Source organism: Elephas maximus, chromosome 13, assembly GCF_024166365.1.
Source record: "Elephas maximus indicus isolate mEleMax1 chromosome 13, mEleMax1 primary haplotype, whole genome shotgun sequence".
In the NCBI taxonomy this organism is placed as follows: Eukaryota; Metazoa; Chordata; class Mammalia; order Proboscidea; family Elephantidae; genus Elephas; species Elephas maximus.
The window spans coordinates 45,936,800-45,964,230 of NC_064831.1; the positions used below are offsets into that span (position 1 = coordinate 45,936,800).

The 27,431-nt window shown below is 38.3% G+C and overlaps 1 protein-coding gene across 1 annotated transcript; it reads right to left on the reverse strand.

Moving 5' to 3' along the window:
• Nucleotides 1–24: 24 nt before the first annotated feature.
• On the reverse strand, nt 25–27,431 carry PYGO1 (pygopus family PHD finger 1). The gene is made up of 3 exons (XM_049905843.1): nt 27,350–27,431; nt 9,829–9,914; nt 25–8,704 (listed from the first exon to the last, which is right to left on the reverse strand). The coding sequence occupies exons 1-3, from the start codon at nt 27,396–27,398 to the stop codon at nt 7,580–7,582; spliced, it is 1,260 nt and encodes a 419-aa protein (XP_049761800.1). The 5' UTR covers nt 27,399–27,431; the 3' UTR covers nt 25–7,579.

The following is a 27,431-nucleotide window of genomic DNA, read 5'->3' on the forward strand; positions in this document are numbered from 1 at the left end:
ATCATTTAATATTTGGATTTTTCTATTTTTTAAAAAACTGTGATAAAATACACATAACAAAACATTTACTGTTTCAACGTTTTTACTCATACTATTCACTGACATTAATCACATTAAGCATGTTGTGTAACTCTCACCACTACTGTTTTCAAATTCTTCCCTCACCCTTAACAGAAACTCAGAGCTCCTTAGGCAATAACCCCCATCTCCCTCTCCCACCTGCCCCTTGTAACCACTAATCAACTTTGGAAACTTACTAATGTAGGGACAGACAGAGAAAACAGAATAGAGCATAGAAGGGCACTCTTACATAAGCATCAAGTAAATTCAATAAAACGTAAAAGTTAAGAATATGAAATTTAGTAGTTTTCTCTGATATCTCCCCGCCCCAAGCCAAGATTCTCACACCTACTTGTCCTGATGAAAGTCAAGAACTTAAAAAGCAGTTGTTTTCTCTTTAAAAACTAGCTTTATTTAAAAGAATCTGAAGCAAAATAACACTATAGGAAAGAAATTGGGAATACATACTGTTCAAGAAAGCCTGCTATACATTATTTTTAGGAATAGTAGGTCTATAGACCGATAAACAACATTCCTTATACAATACACATGACACTTAACATTATCCCTGAAAACAATGGCCAACAATAACACCGACTGTTTGGACAGAGCACCTCTACTTGTCTAACTACTTACCTACAGAATAAAAAGCTAAAATGTGGAAGACAAACTAAACTCCTCCAATTTTAAATTCTAGCATGGTGTATAGGGAAGAAGGGAAAGGGATGAGAAGGGAAAATTTTTAAGAGTTAAATACCTCAAAAAGAAAAAGAATTGGATTATTACTATTTATAATGACTATCACAAAGTAATTAAAAATTGAGACTGTACTTAACACTTGGAAGCCCTTAAACAGTCAAACTATCCATTATCTACTATATCCAATCAGTTACCAAGCCAATTTTATTTCTCTGAAAATTGTAACCTGTACACTAGCCATGCAAAGAAAATAAACAATTTGGGGTAATCTAGTCATTTCATTCGTGCTTTAATTTTCCACAAAGCAATTCATGAATCATTTACTATTAATACTTCTTTAAATATCTATGATTTAGTCAGAAACGGACCCAGTTCTGAAAGATTATGCATGAAAATACAAGACAAAAATAAACCCCTAACATGTAACACTAAATTTTAACACAAAAAATAGACCCATGAAAATATTGGGCACTAACGTCAACTGTAATGGGATCATGAAACAGTACAGTACCTGGCATTAAAAATGTTAAGAACCAAATCAGGTTTATTGCTATCTCAATCCTATCAATAGCAGACAATGAAATGTACAAAATATGCCACAACCATGTCTAAAATGCTGCTCTATAGAGATACCACTAATATAAAATAGGTAGCCATTTTGTAGCATACATCATTGATAGTAAGACCACACTAATTCAGGGTAGTTTGAATTGATATCTAAAAATTTGAATATTTTAGAGATATGCAGTTTAAGCACTCAAGTATTCTTTCAAGCATATAATTTTAAATATACAAATTTGTATTGGCGTACTACCTAATATAGTTCCTTTGGGTATTTGTTTTAATGACTTAGTAAGAATGCTTTTTAGCTAGTATTCTAAAATAAATGCTTCTAAAAAGCTTTTAAAAATTGCCCTCGAGATCAAAACCTTGGTTATGAGTTTTATGAACAAATCCTTTCATCAGATAGTACAAAGCAAACACCATTCAAGTCCTTGTATCGATAATTACAAATCCTAAGTAAATTAGTGGAGTTTTATGCTATCCTAAGCATAAATTTATTTAGTAAGTAAAGATTTCTTATTCTGGTTATAAGGGAGTGAATGATTATCTTTTTTAACTGGAACACGTAAGTTTAAAGTCTAGTATATCGTTTTAATAGTAGAGGCTAAAAAAGAAAAAGAAAACATCCTAATATGCACTGTCCCTTAAGATATTAAGTTCTTATTAAATCATACCTGTAAGTGGAAGATCAAATTTTTAAGAAGTATTTATTGTGTTATGAATGCATGAATTGCTAACAGCAAATTTTGCCCTCTCATTTCAAAGACATCAGGCCATCTACTAATCCATAAATATTGATGTTTCACATACTTCATAGAGTAGCTTAAAACATACCAGCATAAGAAATAATTAGTATTACATAGTAATTTCCTTTGCCATAGGAATAAATGTTGGACAAAGTCTGGAAACATTTTGTTCCAATTTGAATTACAGTAATTTTGCCACAGACCACAGCACTAGTGCATGTGTTACCTCAGACATGCTCTAAAAACAAAACAAAAAATTACTGCAAAAATACATGTCACCAATGTGGAACACACTCAGATTTATATAAAAGTACTGAACTAATATCCCAAAAAGAGGTATATGTAAACAGTACATAAGGAAGAAATAGTTTTAATATGAAACAGTCATTTAAGTCACATACATCATGATAAGAAGCAGGACTTTCTTTTATAAAAGATAATATTTTAACTAACAAGCAACATCACCTACATCAACTAGAGAACAAGAAAGGTACACGTATTTAGAGTAAGTCCTAGTATAACAGCAAGTCACGTATTATGGACAAAACACAACAAAGATGAAGTTCATCCACTAGGTTTCATTACAGTTTTCAAGTGCATGCAGGCAGCCTCTGCTGTATTAATGCCTGGCTTATGGACGGCCACTTTCTTCCCTTCATCTCCCCTGGACCACTTATCTTGGGACATGTTAATGCCATCCTAGCCAACTCGCTCCAGGGGTATCTCCAAACCCATCATTGTACCACCAAGAGTTGGCAAATGCACAGTTGACTTTTATACTGCTCTACGGGATTTTTTTACGGGATAGGTGGAGGAGAGAGAAAGGGGCAGTTACATAAAACTTGGGAGAAAACTGAGTTCAGAAGCAGAGGAAAGGAAGCTGTGAAAAGCCACAATTTGAAGGAAATTGGGAAGTAATCCCAAGACAGTATCAATCAACTCACTAAAAATAATGCTTATCACAGTGCCTAGAATGTGGTAATATTGTCTGAAATATTAGATATTAAAGGTTCATTCTGAATAAAGTATTTTTTTAAAGAAATTTAATCCCACTTGCTTCACTAATTTCATTCACCTCTTAGTGAAAAATGCTTGCTTTTCTCTTAAAACCTGGCCAACCACTGCTACATAAAGAAACGAGAATTTGGCCGGAGGAAAGATAAGAAGTTTTGAAGTACAGAGAATCCAGGAGGGGGAAAGCAAGTCTGTTTATGTAGCATTCTGCTGGTGAATTTAGGGCAACTAGGAAACACACCAAAGAACTTAATCTTACACATCAGGAACAAGGAAAGACCTCTGCTTCTTTCTCTCTCTGACAGTGATGGGTTCCCTAAAGAAGACTGACACCTCGGAATGATACTATTGGTTAACTACATTATGGTTTAAATAAACTTTTAGGAGTGTCCCCAGGAATCTAATCATTTTATACAGAGTTCTAGACCACTATTTACAAATGAACTTTGGGAGCCTGGATGATTTTAGTTAAATATTTTTAATTAAAAAAATCCAAAATAGCACAAATGTGCAGGCATATGGACCCTTTCTACACCAGCAAAAAAAAAATCCAAACTCTTCAGAGCTTCCTTAAACAAAATTATTGCTTATATACTCTCTTGCTGTTAAACACAATTACTACAGTTTGCTGGACAGTAAGTATTAGCACTCAATATGCTCAAGACAAACATGTCTGAAAGAATTTAGATGAAAGATTCTTGCTAATTATTTTATTGGGGTGATAAAAATTGGCAGATTTCATGGTGACCTATACTATTAAGAGGTTTGGTTTTGTTTTGTTTTCCCTACCACTAGGCAGAGCTGGGAGTCTAATCAAAGAAAACAAACACTGAATTTCTTGATATAGTGTTTACCTATGAAGAATAAGCACTAGTACATTTTTCAGCTTTATTTACACAGCTTTCTAATTGGATAAGAATCATAACAGCAGTACTTTAAAGTATTTCACACAAAAGGAAAACACTGACCAAAGATCTAATTCTAAGCATTCTATCTGAAGAACATTTTATTTTCTTCTACAAGCAAAGCTCTGTCAGTCTTAGTGAGCCCAGTAGCATCCAGAAGCAAGTGGGTCAGGGATTCTCCAGTGAGTGAACAAGCAGCTCTGAGAAAGGAACCAATGCCTTTACACTTCCTTCCCATAAGTAACCTGGCCTGGGTCAGGGAGCCTGGCTGCTGACAGCTAGTCAGGCTGAACTTTGGCAAAACCTGACAATGTAGGAGAAACTCCTATGATTTCCTGATAGTTACTGTGTGTGTATGATTTTCTGTACATAAGGATTACACCAGAGCAGATGCAATGTTTCTGGATGAGTATTCCACCTGTATGCGTTTCTTCCCACCGCTGCACAGTTTTAAAGTCAGGACAGCTCACTGCTTGTCCTAAGAAAACCATATCAATTTGTATAATGGCTTTGTTTGGGTCAAAGTGGGCAAATTAGCATTGGACCATTGTTACACTTCATCATTCTCCTACCAAAATGCATCTAGACAACTCTGACTTAGTGTCACGGAGAGACAAATGTGGAACTAGTAGGAAATTATTAACTTAAATGAATACAAACATTCATCAATTATGATGATATTTTGGCTAGGATTCATTGCCAGAATCAACTACGTGTTTTTCTTTTGAATATTTACAGATTCTTATTTAAGTAAGGTGCTTTGAGGGTCTAAACATGTGAATAAAAATTCACTTGTTTGTAAGTTTTTAAAAACTACTACTTGGAAATGGGAAATGAAAGAATCATATTGCAAACCAAGTATCTTTAGATTAGCTGGGAGCGGTTATTTCATTTTCACAAAAACAGTTAACTACTGACACTGTAAGCAACATAGGGCTAAGACACTGCATAATCAACCTTAACAACGGCGCACAACTCAAGTACTATCACATGAAATGTTAACTCCTGAGAGCACTAGAAGGTCCTACTCACAGCATCTACTCTGCTCAGTCATAAGAAATCATGGTCTGATGCTAGGACTGGCACACGGCATGCAGTGCATCATTTCTTGAAAGTCAGCACTCACTGGAATTTCAAGAGAAAACAACTAGACCCCTACACATTTAAAAAATTACATATCTCTAACAAAAAATACAGCATTAGCAAAATGAGATCTTCAAGTATACTACTGAATATCATCAAATGTCAGTCAGCCAAATATACTGCATTTTAACCTACTTCAGCTGGTAAAGTTCACACACAAAGGAGTACCTAATACTAGAGTTCGTATCATTTTGTTTCCTAACATTGTAAAGATATATATTTCACGACTTTTGAAAATACTTTGTACTCACCTCTGACTAGTCAAGGGGGTAAATGGAGAAAACTATTATTATTACCTTGTACCATATGAAATTGCTGTTTTTGCAGGTCAAAATTAAAACACTGTATTTTAAAAAGTCAGTTTTACTCAAAATCAAAATATGCACCAGGAGCATTAACTTTTTTTCTCTAACAGGATATTAAATAGCATATTTCACTTTTATAAAATTCATAATTTGTTGGACTGTATAAATTGATCAAATTCTCCAGTTACTGCTTCTCAATTGGGGAGTGTGTTGTCTCTTAGAAAAAGCTACATATGATGATAAAGATGATATCCATTGGATGAAGGTCCGGTGACTACGGTGGACATGACATAATTTTATAAACCAGTTCAGTGGTATATGACATGCGAGGTCAAGTGCTGTAAGTAAAAGTGTTTGTTAATGGAAAGACATTTTTAAATCAAATTTTTCAGGCGTCATTTTGATTTCTTGACAATATGTTGTTGCTGTCATTGTTTCAGATTTAAATAGCCATGAATTATCCCTTTCGCAGACCCCCATACACACGGTCTTCAGACCTTTTTGGGTTGCAGTGATAATGCTGGCGCATGTTTGGGAGCTTCATCAACCGCCAACCATTGTACAAACTGCGCATGTCTGGGAGCGTCAACAGCCAACCATTGTACAAACTGCGCATGTTCAGGGGCTTCAGCAACATCCCACCATTGTACAAACTGCGCATGTTCGGGAGCGTCATCAACAGCCAACCATTGTACAAACTGCGCATGTTCGGGAGCCTCATCAACCGCCAAACATTGTACAAACTGCGCATGTTCGTGAGCTTCATCAACAGCCAACCATGGTACAAACTGCGCATGTTCGGGAGCTTTAGCAACATCCAACCATTGTACAAACTGCGCATGTTCGGGAGCTTCATCAACATCCAACCATTGTATAAACTGCTGTCAGTTGTGATACAGTATCCTTTTTTTTTTTTTTTTTGGTCATAAGCTACGATCCACTTCAAAAATGGGTTTTTGCTGTTTAAAATCTTTTTTCGCTGTTTTGAATCTTAATGCGCACATCTCAAACTGTCTCCATTTTTTATCACTTCTCAAGAGGGTACTCTCTTGTCGATTTTGTACACTTCCTCCAAGTCACGACAGAAACTCCCAGGTCAGCTGCCAGGCTACGAATTGCGGTTTGTGAGTTAACCTTAAACTTGATCTTTGTTCAAAATGGATTCTGATTCCCTCTGAGGCTCATTTCTGAAAATCGGGTTCCAAACAAAAATTTTTAAACCACCACTGAGGAGTTTTTTGCTAGCAGGCCAAATTGATGTTTCTACCTGCCTTATTTGCAATATATCCTAGTTTAAAGTCATAAAAAAAGTATCCTCAATTCTTCTGGGGATACTTTCTTTTTTTCTATAAAAAATAGCTCAATAATCAAAGAAAATTGAAGGGCATAATCCTGTTATAATTCTAAATAGCACAACTGGAAACATACTTTACATCAACTCTACTAATTGTGTTCAATTTTCAAGTGACTGAATATTAGCAATTTCATGTGGTACAATCCACAAGTTAATCAATACTGAGCTTCTACTATATCCTAAGATCTGTCTCCTACCTGTACAAACAGATATCCTGGAAAGACTGACTTGGAAATATCAAAGTCACCAATTTCAAGGAATTATCTTGTGATTGACGTATCTGGTGTCATACACTAATATTTTTTAAAACATTCATTAAAAACATCCATGCTTCCCCTAATATTATAGCTATGCACATTTTGTTCTGAAAACATGTTAAGTATATACTTGAAAAACGTTTCGAACTAAATGTTGAACATGACACCTTCAAAGTTCAGCAATGAAATATACATCTTTCAATGATTCTAACTTTTAAAAGTTAAAACTTGCCTACATTTGCTGGATATTATTTTGAAGCTTCAAGAGGCTTTTGTGTTTTATGATAAGCAACAACAACTAACACCTATCTGTACGGTGCTTTCTAAAGCACCCCCATATATATTATTCTCATTTACGAGAGCCAACAAAGACAATACAAAACTTGTCCTACTACTGAAGTGGAATATTCATAAAAACTAAAAGATAAATCACCTCTGTGTGTGCATTTAAAAAAATAATGTAGAACGTTAAAATCCTGTGTCACCAAACCTCTGTAATCCGCCGGTGAGACGCTCGAGTTAATGCCTGTGTTTACGCATCACTGCCCACAGTGGGTGGACCAAACGTTTCTCTGGTGCGCATGAGCTGGACATCTTTGTCAGCCATACAGGTATCACAGCCCCACACTGCTGACGCTTCTGCAGTTAGGAGGCCATAAGCTGTTTCGGTCATTCCAGTGCAGATCCGATGAAACCATTTCTGACAAGAAGCCTCACATAAGATGGCATCTTGATCATCATTCACTTCATTTGTACAAATTCCACAAGGATACACTGGGTCAGAAGATGAATGGCCGTGGCGGCTTGGGTGGAGAGAGGATTTACTGCCTTTCTCGGTGGCACAGGCCTCGGCTGTGCCTCGAGCTTGTCGTGGCTTACTCTGTGTCCCATTTGCATGGTTGTTATTTGTGGCTTCAGCACTACTGGAACGGCTATTCTCTTGACTTACTGCATTGTTTCGATTAACATTTTTTAGTTCAATATTACTCTGATTCACTGTGTCATCCATATTTAAGTGAGGTGGATGAGCAGAGGAATTTTGATTCGTGTTTTTGGTTGCTCCTTGACTAAATTCTTGTTTTGGGGGTGGTGCTTTTGCTTGACCAAAATTGTTTGGGGGAGGAATAAAAGAATGATTAGATTCTAATGGGGAAGTAAAATTTGTATTATTTCCAGGGACAAAATTAGATGCCAAGTCAGGGTTAGATACTTGGCTTGCATTCTGTGGAGGAATCTGACCGAAGTTTTCAGCAGGATTTTGTCTAAAGTGTTGATTAGGCATGTTAACATTCTGACTTAGTGCATTATTATAAGATGGATTTCCAAAACTTGAATTATCATGTGGCCCGAAGTTAAAAGCATGAGGTCGATTAAAACCCATGCCCAGAGGGTTCTGAGGAAATGGGTGTGGCTGATTCCTGAGAGAGTAAGGACCACAGAACGGGGAAGACACTCGGGGGGGAACGTGAGGTGGCATTCTGAATGTGCTATAGCCTCCAAAGCCAGGATAACCAGGGCCAAGATACGGATTTGACGAAGGTAGTGGTTTATAGGAAATAGTATTATAGTTGTCATCAAACGGATTAGCAGCCACTAGATGGTCTGAGTTTGGATTTGGTGGTGGCGCATACTCAGACAATGGAGGAAAAGAAGGCCCCTGAAATGAGAAGGCAAAGTAAAACACATGGTTTTGATCAAAGAAGTCATTAACATTTTCCTGTTATCTTAACACCTATGAACCTGGTTTTGGTCAACTTTTCCTGCAATGTCACAGAAGTTTAATTCACTTGACCTCTCAAGTCCAATTCATGTTTATATTTAATTATACTTAATGATAAAAATATGTAAGTTTCTTTTAGGAAAGGGCATAAGATATGCTTTTCTGAGCACAATTCTATTTTTACTTAAAACCTCCAAATTATTTAGCTTTCCAAGACAGCTTTCTCATCATAATTTTTGTTTAACATGCTTGCCAATACTCTAGCATCTTTCACTTAAAATACTAAAGCATTATAATCAAAGATAGGTAGTCATAAAATTAAATAACAATAAGCAGGATCTAAATTTTAACTTCAGGGTGAAGCTATGTAAAGTATTCCCAAAGCTGTAGCTCTCAGACTGGAAAAATAAACGGCCAGTTTTAGTCACCTGGTAAATTTAACAGATGGTGGCCAAAATGAAAAAAGAAAAAAAATGTAATCTGTACACATGTACTTATGCATAGCCTTTATCATAAGAAGAATGCTTCAAATTTATAGAGAATAAGAACATGAAAGCCTGAATCTGTAACTATTAGAGCCACGGGTTACACAAAGGATGTCTCCCCCACGACTGATTAACCAGCTACACATAATACTGAGTTACTATCACAGTGTAACATCATTTCAGGCTAAATGTGTTTTCAGGTATTTTTCAATCTTTTAATAGGATTATAGGCATTTCTGCTTTTTAAAAATCTACCCCTTAAATTAGTTTTAATAAGAAACACTTCAATATTTCTGCCCACATTTCCTTCTTCTTCCAGTATCTACTCCAGGCCAACTGGCCAGCAAAAGCTACTGGTTGCAAAGTTAAAAAATATATATATATAAATATTTTATATACATATTTGTATACATACATTGTATATATATTTACATATATATATATAATCACTGCAGAATGCACTATTAGGTTCTGAATGATGATAGGAAATAAAACCTATAAGCAAATTTAAATTTACTTCATCAACCTGATCATACCACAGAAGAAAAAATGTCACTAAAGAAAATGTCAATTTACCTGTGTATTTGCCTTGCGCTTTTTCTTATCTGGGCTTCCTAGCTGTACACCTGGTCCTCCTAACCCATCCAGTCCACTATCACCACCTTAAAAAAAAATTAAAATCCAGATGACATTTCTACTTGTAAGTAAAATCATTTTATATTTAGCGATAGCTATTTTTTTTATTATCATTACCTGTTACTGTTTTCTATTTTTGTTAGATAAAAGCAATTGTAAGCTTTTATTATCTTTGTTCTTCATAAAGTTTTCCCCATACTTACAGCCCAAAACAGTGATTCATCTCTGCTCTCAAAGTATTTTTTATTGTACTTTCAGTGAAAAAGAAAGTCTTCCTCCCACTCCTGAACTCCCCCAGGCATTTGGTTCCCTGTCCCTGAGGCAACAGTTTCTATCTTTCCAAAGACAATCTAGACAGATTCAAGTATAATATCCTTTTTGGAGAGTACACAAATGACAGCATAGTATGGCAAACTATAATCACTGGTCTGTATCTTGCTTTCTTATTTGGAGATCATTCCATGTCAGTACTTACAGAGCTGCTTCATTCTCTAATAACTGGATAGTGTTTCATAGCATGATTGCACCATAATTTATTAAACTAGTTCCCTCTCCATTGTTAGATATTTAGGTTGTTTCCAAACCTTTGCTATTGCTTCAGTGAAAATCCATGTACAAATGTCTTCACATACATGTACACGTCACACCTGGAACTGGAATTACGGCATCGAAGGTATGTGTGTTGTAATTCTTAGACATCGTCAAAATGCAAAACTGTATACCAGAACTGGTTTTCTCACTATCAGTGTTTATGATCAAGAAAAGCTTCCTGTCAATCTAAGAGGTTAAAAAAAGGTTTAACAAGACAACTTTGTCCATTTTTCAAAAACTTTTTACTATGGGAAATTCTGAACATATACAAAGGAGAAGAAGAAGGAAGAGTAAAAGTAACCTCATATATCCGTCATCCACCCTAACCACCACCAATATGTGGTCAATCTTGTCCCTTCAACACCGCCTTCACTTCTCCTCCTCCAGTCCTATTGGGAAACAAATTCCAGACATCATATCATTCTATCTTTAAATATTTCAGACTGGATCGCCAAAAGCTAAGAACTTTTAAAAGAATAACCATAATACCATTCTTACCTCTAAGAAAATTAAAAATAAATCTGATATCCAATATAAGTATCTCATAATACTTGTTACGGTTTGTTTAGCTTGGGATCCAAATATGATCCACACATTACAATGAGTTGATAGGTCTTTTAATTAATAGGTTTCTCCTCCATCAATGTATTTTTTTCTTAAAATTTATTAATTGAAAGAACTGAGTTGATTATTGCACCAATTATTAAGCTATGGTCTTTGAGCTCCAAACCCGTCCTTAGTAATGCTGGGACCGAGACTTTTTTAAAAATTACATTTCTCCTTTGTCAGGCTCTTCAACAGGAGCACTAGAGGGATCCCAGAAAGGTGGCTAGGGGAGGTGAGAAAGTTTTTGCTCCTTCCTGTTTGCTTGCTGCTTCTGTCACCCCAACAACGGCCCTCACTCTGGACCTTGCTGCTTCTATGTCACCCCAACAGCAGCCCTCACTCTGGACCTTGCTGCTTCTATGTCACCCCAACAGCCCTCACTCTGGACCTTGCTACTTCTATGTCACCCCAACAACAGCCCTCACTCTGGACCTTGCTGTCTATATGTCACCCCAATAACAGCCCTCATTCTGGACCTTGCTGTCTATGTCACCCCAACAACTGCCCTTACTCTGGACCTTGCTGTCTCTATGTCGCCCCAACCACAGCCCTCACTCCGGACCTTTCTGTTTCTATGTCACCCCAACAACAGCCCTCACTCTGGACCTTGCTGTTCCTATGTCGCCCCAACGACAGCCCTCACTCTGAACCTGGCAGTTGTTCCCAGTCTCCAGCTTCCCACCCCCTCCCAAAACCAGCTTCAACTTGCCCCTCAGAGGTATCAGTACCAGCTGGGCAGAGGCCCAATCTCAGAGTCGAGTCCAAGCTCCACAGACCCTCTTCCAAGCTTCTCGGTTCTAATAACCCAACTTCATTCTTTCTTCCTTCAGCTCTCGGTTTGATAGTTGCTTCTTGCAGTTACTGTCTCCATGTTTCCTCATTTTCTCTTTCTGCTTTTTCACTCCTTTAACACCTGTTCAAAGAACTTCCTTATAAGTTACATTAAACTGAGTGTGAGTGTGGTATATGTTCTCCTGCCTGAAATCTTTCTGATAACATCTGGATTTTGCTGATTTGTCCCCTTGCCACAGTTTAACATGCTCCTCATTAACTGTAAACTGGTAGTTGGATCTCAACTAGTGGCTTGATCAGATTCAGGCTTTGGTTTGTTTTTCTTTCTTTCTTTTTTTTTGCAAGGCTGTTTCACAGGTAGTGGTCCATTCTTCCATCAGGAGGCACATACTTTCTGGCTGTTTTCTGTGGCAGCTATATTAGTTTTCTACTGCTGCATAACAAATTACCACAAACTTGGCGACTTAACACAATACCCACTTAAACAGAAGAGGAGGGAACACTTTCTAACTCATTCTATGAAGCCAGTAGTATCTTGATACCAAAGCTAAAGATATTACAAGAAAAGAAAATTACAGACAAGTATCTTTTATAAATATAGATGCAAAAATTTCAACAAAATATTTGCAAACTGCATCCAGCTGCATATTAAGAGAGATATATGCCATGCCAAGTGGGATTTATCCCAGGAAGGCAAAGGTGATTCAATATATAGAAATCAATCAATATACTTACTAGGATAAAGGAAACAAACTGACAAACGGTTTTCCACAGCAGCTGCACTATTTTACACTCTCACCCTAAATAAATAAAGGTTACAATTTCTCCACGTACATGCCCATATGTGTTATTTTCCAGTTTTTTTTTTTTTAATTGCCATCCTAGTTAGTATAAAGTGCCATCTCATTGTGGTTTTGATTTTCATTTCCCTAACGACTAATGATGTTGAACATCTTTTCATGTGCTTACTGGCCATTTGTATATCTTCTCTGGAGAAATGTCTATTCAAGTTCTTTGTCCATCTTTTAATAATTAGGATGTCTTTATGTTGTTAAGTTTGAAGAGTTCTTTAGATACTCTGAATATTAGACCTTTATCAGATACATGATTTGCAAATATTTTCTCCCATTCTGTGGATGTCTTTTCTCCCATTTGCTGATGTCCTTTGATGCACCAAAATTTTTCAGTTTTGATGAAGTTCAATTTATCTATATTTTCCTTGGTTGCTTGAGTTTCTTTGATTGATAAACTAGGTTTATCTAGCTGTAGAATACTAGTTTGCCTCCTTAAAATTTTAGGCACATACTGTCTTCCTCTGGGGCAAAAACAGAAACTTCCAGTTTAAACTAAAAGAATTCCTATCTTTTAATTCTAATTTGATGTGATAATCTCCCTTGGGTAGATGGTGAGTAAAGAACTAATAGTGAGATCCACTCCACCCCTCAAGGTCATTCATTAAAAATTTGATAGGTCAAGAATGACTAAACCTATACCAATTTATAACTGTTCAGTAGGCTATATAAAATGGACTGATGATACCAGATTAATAATTTGCATACAGTTTGCCATAACAGCATATACTGACATACTGAACAGACAAATGTGTTCTTCTTGAGTCTGGATACCTAGTCATACTGAGGAGTCTGGTAAGAAAAAGAACTAGCAAGGCCTTAGAGGTCCAATAATAAAGTGGTTATATAAGTAAACAAAGGCACCAAACTTCAAAGCCCTGTCATTCCTAACATCTGTCATGGGTATGTCATTTTTTCATATTTCAAAAGTTTAACAGAAAAACATAATTCTTAAAAATAAAAATGATTATTAATAAACCAATCTCCAATTTCTAATCTAGAATATCTAAATTATCATTTCCTACATTCTTAATACTGCTGAGTAACTGTAATTTTACAATTACAATGCTGTAATTTAAAGATGGACAAAATATACTCTTAACAGTTAATATCTACCACCTCTGTTCATTTTCCAAAAATTTAATAATAATTACTATAAGATATAAACTAAAACTACGACATCTGGAATCATTTAAATAAACTCATTACTTTCAAGTTATCTGTGAGCAAAACCACCTAAATTCTCTTTTGAAAATTGAGTTTCATGATATTAAGTTTTTATTTACGAGTGTAACTTCTCCCTCCGTAAAACAAATCTTTATGCTCTCACTAGTCTCTGTTGTCCACTTACAGTTCATCTAGAGAATTAACCATGTAACACTTTCAGTGGCTCTGACTCTTGACCTTATTTGGGCCCTTCTTGGCTGCTACCTGTCATACTGGTGGTTCCTCTCCAGACTAAATTAGTCATATTAGATAAGATTCATGGTCATCAGGGCTACTTACAATACAAAATGAGAAAAAAAAGCAAAACAAAAACCACACCCATTGCTGGGTGGTTCCAATTCATAGCAACCCTACAGGACACAGTAGAGCTGCCCCATAGGATTTCCAAGGAGCAGCTGGTAGATTCGAATTGATAACCTTTTGGTTAGCAGCCATAGCTCTTAACTACTGCATCACCAGGGCTCTAATTAGAGTGCAAGCCACCAAGAATTTCTGTGACTCTCACTAAAAATGAAGTGAAAGGTCAGAATCCAGAGGGGGGGAATGTGGTAGTTTTAGGGCTATGGTGAGTGTTATCCTAACACTCAAGTTTACCCCGGCTGTTGGTACCAAAGCTTCTCTCTTCCTGCTCTGTATACCTGCTGCTGCTGCCTCTGCAGGGTAAACTACACCTATTCAGCAAGAAGCTGAGAGTTGTGGGGCACAGAGCCAAGGAAAAACACGACTGTCAAAGCCTATTACGACATTGTTCACTCTGATCCTTTCGGTAATAAACTTCTTTATTTTATCCTTTCAGTCCTGTCTGCCCAGTGCCCTCTGAATGCAGACGTGAGAAAGGGTGGTGGCAGGAATGGAACAAGCAGCCTCTGTATCTGTATTATCTATATTATCACTCTACATTATTCAATTGATCTCAAATAAGCAAAATAATAATCACATCTCTCCTTTTACCCTTTAACCTTCATTCTGATCTGGGAGTTGAAGTTGTCTCTCTTCTGACAGTCCATAGAAGGAGTCCAATCTATTAAATGAAGCAGTTTTTTTCCATTCAAAGATTCAACACATCAAGGATTTGTTTGGTATAAAATCAATTTATAAGTATAAAAATTATTTTTTCTATTTGTAAGTACTTTTTATTTTTGTAAAGTGTGATTATTAACTTTAGATCTTTTATGTATTTAAAATTTTAATTTCCTAACCTCATTTTGGAAACCCTGGTGGCATAGCAGTTAAGAGCTATGGCTGCTAACCAAAAGGTCAGCAGTTGAATACACCAGGTGCTCCTTGGAAACCCTATGGGGCAGTTCTACTCTGTCCTATAGGGTCACTATGAGTCGGAATCGACTCGACGGCAACAGATTTGGTTTTGGTTTTAACTTCATTTTATTTAAAATGTTTGGTTTATTATTTTTTACTGTTCTCATAAGTAATATGACCTGCATTATTTTAAAAATATTTTATAATTCTAACGGATTTGCTCATCATTATTCCAAGTCAGTTTGGCTTAATGACCTGTTCTATACTTACTAAAGACACAACCATGTAAAGTACCTAACACACTGCCTGGCACACAGTGAGCTCTCAAATATTAGTCTTCATTCTGCTTTCCTTTAGACCAAATTATGCCATGAGCTGCATTTCTATAGTATTTATAATCCTATCAAATACATCTAATATCCAGCAGTGTCAACATACTCAGTGCATACTCAATAAATACCAGTTTTTCATAATAGCAGAAAAGTCTGGGATCTAATGTCAGTGTATTCTATCATTTATTATGGATGTGAACATCTTACCTAACATCTTTTTCTTCATCTAAACACATACTTTTATAATGCTGGTCTCTACCACAGAATGGAAATATTCATGAAACTAGGATGTGAACACAGTATTATAAAAGTTTCAGCATCTGTTAAAATGGCCTCATATGACCAAAATAAGAGTCTCATTATTTCCTTTTAGAATGCAAGGCAGAAAAGTGTCCATTATGTGATGCCCAGAGCCTAAGTCAATCTGGGGCATACAGTAAACAGTAAATTTAGAAGGTCCCCAAAATCACTCATTTAAGGTTTCAAATATTTCTGGTTCCTGTGACATCTTTACTCTTCAAAGTAATGATCTTCGTGCTACTGGGTCCACGGGGTTTAAGGTTGCTTAAAAAAGTAAAGGCTAGGAGGGTAGGTGGATGGCATGTATGTGTGAAGTGATTCTATACAATAACACCTCTAATAATGAATTTTTTTAATTAATAAAATCAGTAAAATTGTTAACAGAAAGCTTCAGAAATAATGGAGAAAAAAGCTGCAGCTATTCACAAAAATCATGTAGTAAACAGCTTCTATTTGTCTTTTTCAGCAAAACTGAAATCTGAGAGGTTTCTGCTTTTACAGTATTTCTGTTTTTCACTGTTTTCTTCTTAGAAGGAACAAATCTTCATTTCTGTTCTCTTCATATCCACCTCCAATCAAAACAAGAAAGAACCTGCTGATGGTCATTTACATTTATCGACTAATTAAATATACCTAAAAGGGACTGCAGATCACATTACTTAACCAGATAGTGTATTTTAGACCTTCTATTTCTGACTTTAACAGAAAACACTTACAAATTACTTACAATGTACCAGGCACTGTTCTACCTGCATTCTACATATTAACTAATTTAATCCTTCAAACGACTCCATAAGTATCATTATTATTTTAATTTTGCAGTTAAGGAAACTGATGCACAGAGATGTTAAGTAGCTTGCCAAGGACCACACAGCTAGTAAATGGCAGAACTGGAACAGGAACCCTGGCAGCTGGGCTCCAGGGTCACAGTACCGTGCTGTTCTTCAGAATTAGCAATTTTTTTTTTAATTTTTATTGTGCTTTAAGAGAAAGTTTACAAATCAAGTCAGTCTCTCATACAAAAATTTATATACACCTTGCTACATACTCCTAATTGCTCTCACCCTAATGAGATGGCACACTCCTTCCCTCTACTCTCTTTTTGGGTCCATTCGGCCAGCTTCTCACTCCTCCGCCCTCCCATCTCCCCTCCAGACAGGAGATGCCAACATAGTCTCATGTGTCTACTTGATCCAAAGCAATTTTTATATTAGCAGGTGTATAGCAATTGGGAATAGGAATCCCTTGCTGTTGAGTCGATTCTAACTCATAGTGACTCTACAGGACAGAGAAGAGCTGCCCCATAGGGTTTTCCATGGAATGGCTGATGGATTCAAACTGCCGACCTTTTGGTTAACAGTCAAGCTCTTAACCACTGTGCCACCGGGGCTCCAGGAATAAGAAGGGGGCCTGAAATCACTCCAACACTTTAAGTCTAATCTGAAGACAAACATGACTTAGGCTGCTCAGGTTGCCTGGGGTTAGGGTGCTAGGAGAGAGCTTTGTTTACTCTTCCCAAGAGGTAACTCCTCTACACCCCTGGGGAAAGCAAACTAGGGAGGCTGATTACCTGAAGTTACTGAAACGTCTTTGTTAACATTCATCAAATTAGGTTCCAGAAATATTTGCTGAGCTTCTGGAACTAGGGGAATAAAAATAATAATTATTACCTTCCAGGGTCTCAAAATCTAGAGGAAACTCAATGTTTTATATATATTTTGGGGGGCGGGGGGACTCTTAATGTGACAAGTACTACCGTGACAGAGGTGAGCACGAGATGCTGAGGGGACACATGGAACTCCCAAAAACCCTGACTGAGGGAGGAGAGTCAGGGAAGACATTCTGAGAGGTTTCAGAGGAAGCTTTCAGGATGAGTATACCAGCAAAGGTAGGAAAAAAGAGGTCATATCTAGAAGAACACCTGAAGGCAAGGGAGACCGTAAACAACATCTAGAGTGGAAATGTAAGTACCTCAGGGCTGGAGCACAGAGACGGAGGAGAAAATTTAATAGAACATGAATAATGTGAAGACTAAGTGGTAGGCTTGAGCCAGATCAAAAAGAGCCAATATAAGAAGCTGGATTTTTATCCTAAAGACAATGGAAACCACTGAAGAGTTTTATAAAGGAGGGTAACATGACGATGAGATTCCACCTCATGCCAACAAGGCTGGCATTAATCCAAAAAACACAAATAACAAATGTTGGAGAGGTTGTGGAAATACTGGAACACTTATATACTGCTGGTGGAAATGGAAAATCGTACAACCACTTTGGAAGTCGATTTGGTACTTCCTTAAAAAACTAGAAATAGAACTACCATACAATCCAGCAATCTCACTCCTTGGAATATATCCTAGAGAAATAAAAGCCTTTACACAAGCAGATATATGCACACCCATGTTCATGGCTGCACTGTTTACAACAGCAAAAAGATGGAAGCAACCAAGGGGCCTATCAATGGATGAATAGATAAATAAATTATGGTATATTCACACAATGGAATACTATGAATCCGTGAAAGTTTTTATAACATGGAGGAATCTAGAAGGCATTATGCTGAGTGAAATTAGTCAGTTGCAAAAGGACAAATATTGTATGAGACCACTATTATAAGCACTCAAAAAATAGTTTAAACAGAGAAGATATTCTTTGATGGTTACAAGAGGGGGGAGGGATGGAAGGAGAAGGGTTTTCACTAATTAGCAAAAAAAAAAAAAATTAGTAGATAAGAACTATTTTAGGTGAAGGGAAAGACAACACACAATACAGGAGAGGTCAGCACAACTGGACTAAACCAAAAGCAAACAAGTTTCCTGAATAAACTGAATGCTTCGAAGGCCAGCGTAGTAGGGGCAGGGGTTTGGGGACCACGGTTTCAGGGGACATCTAAGTCAATTGGCACAATAAAATCTATTAAGAAAACATTCTGTATCCCACTTTGGAGAGTGGCATCTGGGGTCTTAAACGCTAGCAAGCAGCCATCTAAGATGCATCAATTGGTTTCAACCTACCTGGACCAAAGGAGAATGAAGAACACCAAAGACACAAGGTAAGTAGGAGCCCAAGAGACAGAAAGGGCCACATAAACCAGAGACTACTACATCAGCCTGAGACCAGAAGAACTAGATGGTGCCTGGCTACAACTGATGACTTCCCTGACAGGGAACACAACAGAGAACCCCTGAGGGAGCAGGAGAGCAGTGGGATGCAGACCCCAAATTCTCGTAAAAAGACCAGACTTAATGGTCTGACTGAGACTAGAAGAACCCCGGAGGTCACGGTCCCCAGGCCTTCTGTTAGCCCAAGGCAGGAACCATTCCCAAAGCCAACTCTTCAGACAGGGATTGGACTGGACGATGGGATAGAAAATGATACTGGTGAGGAGTGAGCTTCTTGGCTCAAGTGGACACATGAGACTATGTGGGCAGCTCCTGTCTGGAGGGGAGATGAGAAGGCAGAGGGGAACAGAAGCTGGCTGTATGGACACGGAAATAGAGTGTGGAGAGAAGGAGTGTGCTGTCTCATTAGAGGGAGAGCAACTAGGAGTATATAACAAGGTGTATATAAATTTTTGTATGAGAGACTGACTTGATTTGTAAACTTTCACTTCAAGCACAATAAAAATTTTAAAAAAAGAAAGAAGAAGGAGGGCAACATGACTGAATTGTGTTTTGGAGGCACTATGGCAATGGAACATGGTGGCCCTGAAGTTTGAGTCTACCTTTGTCATTTATGAGCTGAGTAAGCTGAACATGTTACTTAATCACATATTACTTAATGTCTCTACCACCAGTTCCTCGACTGTAAAATAGGGCTGTTGCGAGGGTTAAGCAAGATGATCCATTTAAACCACTCAGCAAAGTGTTTGGAAAGTACTCAATTCAATCCCAAAGAACCAGTCGCCATCAAGTCAATTCCAACTCACGGCAACCTCATGTGTGTCAGAGCAGAACTGTGCTCCATAGGGTTCTCAATGGCTGATTTTTCAGAAGTAGACTGCCAAGTCTTTCTTCTCAGGTGCCTCTGGGTAGATTTGAACTTCCAGCCTTTCAGTTAGCAGCCGAGCACTAAACTGTACCACCAGGGGCCCCAAGTACTTAACATATAGTAGTTATTTATCACTAGCAGTAGCAATGTGGAAAATGGATTAAAGGAGACTAAATGGGAGGCTAGGAAATCAGTGAGAGGGCTACTGTAATTATCAAAGAAATAAACAAGAACTGAATTAAATAAGTGGCTGTAAGAAGTAATAATCAAAGAGACTGGCAAGACCTGGACTAAAGGAGTAGCTGTGGGAAGGTCAAGGAGGCGATTAGTTAAAAACATATAAAGGAGACAGATACTCTAGGATTTGGGGATGTTGAAACAACGTTGGATGGGAGTGGAGGATGGGCTTGGGCCACTGGATAAATGATGGTAGTGTTCATTAGGTTAGGGGATATGGGAGAAAGTTCAGATTAGACACCTCATGTCAAAAACAATCCATTTCTCTCACTCTCATAAATCCACCCCTTCTAGAAATCTGTGACACCATTCTCACATGGTTTTTCTCCTAACTCTCTGGCTACTTCTTCACATTCTGCTTTCCAGCATCTTCTATTCCCTCCGATCTCCTAAATGTCAGTGTTCCCAAAGGGGCTGTTCTCAACACTTTTCTCTTCTCACTTTTCAATCTCTTGGGTGAGCTCAGCTACTCCCAAGGTATCAATTAATATTCACCTGTTTACTGATGACTTCCAGATCTATATTCTGGCTTAGACTACTCACCTCAATTCCACACCATGCAGTATCTCAGAGAAATATTCATTTAATGTGCCTAAAACCAAACTCATTTCCCCCCACCCCCATAATCTGCCTAGCCCTTTCATCTACCAATTAAAAAACAAAACAAAAAACTCTTTCCATCAAACTTTCTCTCACCAGCTCTTCTCCTCTACTTTGTGACTATATATAGTGTGCTTTCTCTCCAAACTTCACCCAAATTCTCCACGCACATCACCCCATCAAGATAGTCTATATCTTCTAGAAAAGTCTACTTTTAGTACTTTTAGGACTTCTCTGTATTACAATCTCATTCTAAAATACATCCACATATCTCTTGTGTCATTTCTACCTCTAATTAAAAGTAATCCATCTGAAATGAATGCCTTCAACTTCATTCTTCTTCATCTCTTAATTTCTATTTTCTTCCATTCACTTCTTTGCTCTAAGATTTCATTTGTATCTTTTATACTATTCCTCTTTCCCTCCTCTGCAGGGACTTACTTTATGAGAGGCTTGTCTGTCTCCTCTTTCCCTCCTCTGCAGGGACTTACTTTATGAGAAGCTTGTCTGTCTCATCCCCAACTACTAGGACAGTGAGTGCCTAACACATAGATATTAAAGAATATGTATTGAATGCCTTATTAGTTAATGAATTATCCTTTCTGTAACCTTTCTGGTTTCTCCTCTCTCCCTCTACATTGGCTTCTTCTTTACGTCTACAAATATGTTTTAAGGTTTTTTTTTAAGGGAGAAAAAAGAAATAAAAGACACATAAACAACCTTTCTCTTGACTCTCTCTCTTCAAGTTTTTTGCTGTGTCTTTCTGTTTACCACCAAGCTTCTTTTAAAAATGATTTATGCACCACACCTTTATCATTTATTGAAACTTCAATGCTTTGAAAATGCTAAAGCATTTTTGGCAAATTTTCTCAAAATTATCTTCTAAAAATTACCAGTGACCTCCGGGAGACCCCTTTTTCATTCCTCATCCTCCTTGCTGCTCTTCCGACAGCCTCTGACACAGGTACGCCCACTGCTCATTAGAACTCTTCTCTGTGAGGCCTTCCTGGATTTCCTTAAAGATAGGTTATATGTTCGTTTATCTCCTGTAGGTGATCACACCACTTATCATGATGCTTGTAACTAAACATGTCTGTGTCCCATACTAGACTAAAAATTAAAAATTTCCTGAAGACGGGCTATGTCTTATTAGCCAATGTCTTCCCACGGTCTGACGGTGACTGTTCAATAAAGACTTGCTGGATAAAAGAATGAATACGGCCATCAGATCAACACCTAATAGATGTCTAAGAATATTGGAGAAGGGGAAGCTTTTTTTTTTTTTTTTTGCTGGAACAATGATTTATTGTTTACTGAAGGAAAATTATCTGATACTCAGATCTCTGTATAAGTACAGAATAATATATCTACAGCAAAGCTATACAATCAAGTATTCCACTAAACATATAAGCAAACACATTCATGTTTGATAATGTCATTACTGCCTATTTTAGAGTACACTAAAACAAAAATCTAAACCCATCACCCTCGAGTTAATCCCAACTCATGGTGCCCCACATATAAGAGCAGAACTGAGCTCCATAGTGGTTTTTTGGCCGTTATCTTTATAGAAGCAGATTGCCAAGCCTTTGTTCTGCTGTGCCACTGGGTGGGTTCGCACCACCTGCCTTTTGGTTAGTAGACAAGCATAAACCATTTGTGCCACCCAGGGACAGAAGAGAAGTTCTGAACAAGATGGCAGATAGAATAAGGATGACAGGTGAAATTCTGAGGGGAAAGGGCAAGTGTAAGTAGTATGACGGGCTGTGGACAATTAGAGAGCAGCATAAAAATACAGATGAATTAATGCAGGTATTCATTTATTCACCTGACATTTACTATGGGCCAGGCAATTTAGAAAGACAAGAGAGGGAAACAAAAAAGATAACCAAGACGTAATACCTATTATCATGGAACTGTCTTATAATCAAGGGCTATGTCTTGGAGTGGCAAAAACTGTTAGAAAATAGGAGTAAGATACTTTGCCACTGAATAGTAGTTCTCAATCTAATGTTCAAATATCAGGACAAGTTTGGAGGACCACAAATCAGCTTCCTCCAGTCCCTGTACCTCTGCAATCTAGTTCGATCAGTGTTATTAATTGAACTGTGTCCCCCCTCAAAATGTGTGTCAACTTGGCTAGGCCATGATTCCCAGTACTGTGTGATTGTCCACTATTCTGTCATCCGACGTGATTTTCCTATGTGTTGTAAATCCTACCTCTATGATGTTAATGAGGCAGGATTAGAGGCAGTTAATATTAATGAGGCAGGACTCAATTTATAAGATTAGGTTGTATTTTGAGTCAATCTCTTTTGAGATAAAAAAGAAAGAAGCAAGCACAGAGACAGAGGGACCTCATGCCACCAAGAAAGCAGTGCTGGGAGCAGAGGTCCTTTGGACCTGGGGTCCCTGTGCTGAGAAGCTCCTAGACTAAGGGACGATTGATGACAAGGACCTTCCTCCAGAGTCAACAGAGAGAATAAGCCTTCCCCTGGAGCTGGTGCCCTGAATTTGGACTTCTAGCCTACTAGGCTGTGAGAGAATAAACTTGTTTGTTCCATTCACTTGTGAAATTTCTGTTATAGTCGCATTAGATAACTAAGACAAGTAACAGTTCTCAAACTTTAGTGTGCGTAAGGATCACCTGGGAATGTTGTTAAAGATGCAGAGAAATGGCCCAGAAATCCTGATTCTGTGGATCTAAGAAGAAGAATCTACATTTTTAATAAGCATCTCAGGTGAGTCCTATATTTTTGGTCTACAGAGCACACTACTGTAAATTCCTCATTATTCTAGCTATTATAATTTTTGCCATATCTGAGTTCCACCTGTATTATTTTCTTATTTCTTCAGATTACATATATATTTATATATATTAGATTTACCCTAAGCACAAGGATTTTGATGAGTTATATTTTTGTAATACACATGAAATAAATAACCATTAAAAATGCCTGCCTGTATACATCAACGGGTGGGAAATAGTTTAAGAAGTACTGCTAAAGCGTTTATGCCCTGCAAATACCAGGTCCTGAATCCAGCCTGATGATATAAATTGTAACAAAATTTCCAGGGCAGTAAAGCTCAGCTGAATTGTGCTTCAGAGGAACTCAGGTGAGTATTCCAGTACCTTTTGTGGATTATAAAATAACCTCAAAAAAGTTTTCTAAATTAATGCTCTAATTATTAAGATTAGGTTGCATACAACTTATAATAAAACTCCTCCCCATACTGATTTTTATTTTAAAAAATGTTTTGTCTTTTATTCTGGTTCTTAACTCTCAGAATACTCTCAAACTGACACCTGAGCCAACACCTAACCACTAAGGTGTCAAAAGCAGCAGCTGAAGCAAAACATAGATATATCTGTGCTCTTGGCTCACAATAAAATACCCACCCATTTTATTTAGAATTATACTTAAGACTGATAATCGAGTTCAAAGATATACGCTTGATATCTCTTTTTTTTCCTTCAACCTTACAGCAGTTTATAATAATAGGCAAAATAACATGGCAAAAATATCAGGGGAATAATTTTATCTCAGAAAAGTCTATTCCTTAAAGCCTTTGGCAACTCATAACCACAGAGAAGAGGGTTAATTAAAATAGAAAATCTTCACCAAATGAAAGGTTATGCTGATATTAAGCCTTTAAAAACAACATCTGCTCTAAATTACATTTTTGCATAAATAGCTAAGAAAATCAATCTCTACCTAAATACTCTCGAGTGGGTGTCTTTTGGATGCCACATGGTCACTGTGTTACAAGTCAGTTCTATGTATGTTTAATCTCTAGTCACACTGAATTAAAGACAGATGAATGACTGTAGTCTTTGATCTCTTTATTACTTAAACCAACTGGAAATTTACTTTACCACTTACTGATTTATAAAGCACTTTGGGATAGCCATAAATCAAAATCGTCTCGACAGCAGCTGGTTTTTTTTTTTTTTTATTTACCCTGTTTGGATGAAAGGATTACTACAATAGCCTCCTAACTAGGCTCCCTGCTTCAGTCCTTATTCTCTACAATCTATTCTCCACACAGCAGTCAGAGAAATCCTGTTAAAATATAACAGGATCCGTCAGATCAGTCACTCTTCTGCCTAAAACTGTCCAGCAGTTCCTGATCTCAGAGTTAAACTCAAAAACCCACTGTCATTGAGTCGATTCCAACTCATGGTGACCCAATAGGACAGAGTAGTGAAGAGGACTTGAAGCACTTATTGATGAAGATCAAAGACCACAGACTTCAGCATGAATTACACCTCAACATAAAGAAAACAAAAATCCTCACAATCAGACCAATAAGCAACATCATGATAAATGGAGGAAACATTAAAGTTGTAAAGGATTTCATTTTACTTGGATTCATAATCAATACCCATGGAAGCAGCAGTCAAGAAAACAAAAAACACACTGCACTGGGCAAATCTGCTGCAACAGACCTCCTGAAAGTGTTAAAAACAAAGATGTCACTTTGAGGACTAAGGTGCACCTGACCCAAGCTATGGTGTTTTCAATTGCCTTATACGCATGTGAAAGCTGGACAATGAATAAGGAAGACCAGAGAAGAATAAATGCCTTTGAATGATGGTGTTGGAGGAGAATACTGAACTTACCATAGACTGCCAGATGAATGAACAAATCTGTTTTGGAAGAAGTACACCCAGAACGCTCATTAAAAACGAGGATGGCAAGACTTCATCTCACATACTTTGAATATGTTATCAAGAAGGACCAGTCCCTGGAGGACACAATGCTTGGTAAAGCAGAGGGTCATCAAAAGAGAGGAAGACGCTCAACAAGATTGACACAGTGGCTGCAACAATGGGCTCAAGCATAGAAACAATTTTAAGGATGGTGCAGGACCAGGCAGTGTTTCATTTTGTTGTACACAGCATCACTATCAGTCGGAACTGACTCGACGGCACCTAACAACAACACAGGGCTTCTAAGGAGCAGCTTGTGGATTCCAGTGGCTGACCTTTTGGTTAGCAGCCTGAGCTCTTAACCACTGCACCAGGGCTCCTCTCAGAGTAAAAGCCAGTCTTTTAAATGGCCTACAAAGCCCAACACACAATCGTCCCACCTCCTGGCACATTTCATACTTCTCTCGCCTTGCTCAGTCTGTGTCAGTTACAACAGCTTCTTTGCTGTTCCTTGTACACTAAGCATAGTCTAGTCTCAGGGTTTTTGCATGTACTGTTCCTTGTTCCATAGGCATAGTCTAGTCCCAGGGCCTTTGCACGTACTGTTCCTTGTTCACTAGGCATAGTCTAGCCCCATGGCCTTTGCACGCACTGTTTCTTGTTCACGAAGCTTAGTCTAGTCCAAGGGCCTTTGCATGTACGGTTCCTCTTGGCCGCACTGCTCTTCCCATGGAAACCCTGGTGGCGTAGTGGTTAAGTGCTACAGCTGCTAAACAAAAGGTCAGCAGTTTGAATCTGCCAGGCGCTCCTTGGAAACTCTATGGGGCAGTTCTACTCTGTCCTATAGGGTTGCTATGAGTTGGAATCAACTCGACGACAGTGGGTTTGTTTTTGGTTTTGGCTCTTCCCACACATTATCTGTGCAGCTCTGGTCTATCACTTCCTTTAGGTCTTCGATCAAATGTCATCTTCTTCCACGCCAGCCCTCCTATGATGACCGTACTTACTACCCCACCACACACATGTATGTCCTATCCCTAACTGTGCTTTGTTTTTCCCCCTAGACTTACTGTTTACCATTCTATATGCTTTGTTTATCATTGTTTTCCCACTGTGTGAAGTTCTTCCTTGGTGAAGGCTATCTGCCATGTTCACTGCTCTATCCCAGAGCCAAGAACAGTGTCTAGCAAATAGTAGATGTTCAATGAATATCTTTTTAATGAATAGTATTACTTCAACTTTGGAACTTTCAGCCTTAACCCTACGAAGAGCTGGAAATAAGAGCTGGAGGGCAGTCCCACATTTCCAGATGGCACCTGACATTTGTGAACTTGCATACAGGATCTTTTGTCTGATACATTGCTCCTGATTTTTCTTAGAAAGGCAGCAGTCAAATTCCTAACTACTTTGCAAGGAGGAAGCAAATCAATCATGTACAAAACTGATTTGATTCTTATCAATAAAGAAAACGCCTTCTGGATTTATATAGTTTCTCCTTAAACAAGGAGAATAACCTGAAAACGTGTTGTCTTTTGGGGGGTGGGGAGGGGGTTGGAGAAACGCGAAGGCCGCGTGCACCCTCTGGAGAGCGTCAACGCTGCTGCAGTCCAACTTACTTTTTGGGGGGGTGGGCACAACCTTCATGGTCTCTGCAGTGGGCGGCTTCTCTTTCACCCTTTCAAGTGCCTATTGTGCCGCGTCTTGAGAATGAGGTAAGGTGGGGAGGAGCGCGGTATGCAGGGTGCTGAGTGCGCCTCTAACTGCCTGCTGACAAAGTCGGCAAGCGGGGGCTCCGCGCGCCGTGTGCGGGCAGCGGGGGCTCCGCGCGTCGTCTGCGGGCAGCGGCGGCTCCGCGCGCTGTGTGCGGGCAGCGGGCGCCCGGGCCGCTGCAGCCTCGGCCGGCGCGGGCGGGACGCCGGCTGCGCGGAGTTAGGCCCGGACCGAGCGCCGTGGCCTCCCAGCTGAGGGCACGGCCCCGCGTCCCTACTCTCCCCGATCCCCCCATCCGGCTCCCTGCCCTGTTACCTCGAACTCTCTTTAGCGAAATGGGATCTTTCTCCTGTTCCGCTGACATTACAGACCGCAAAGCATGACTCCCCCCCAGGCC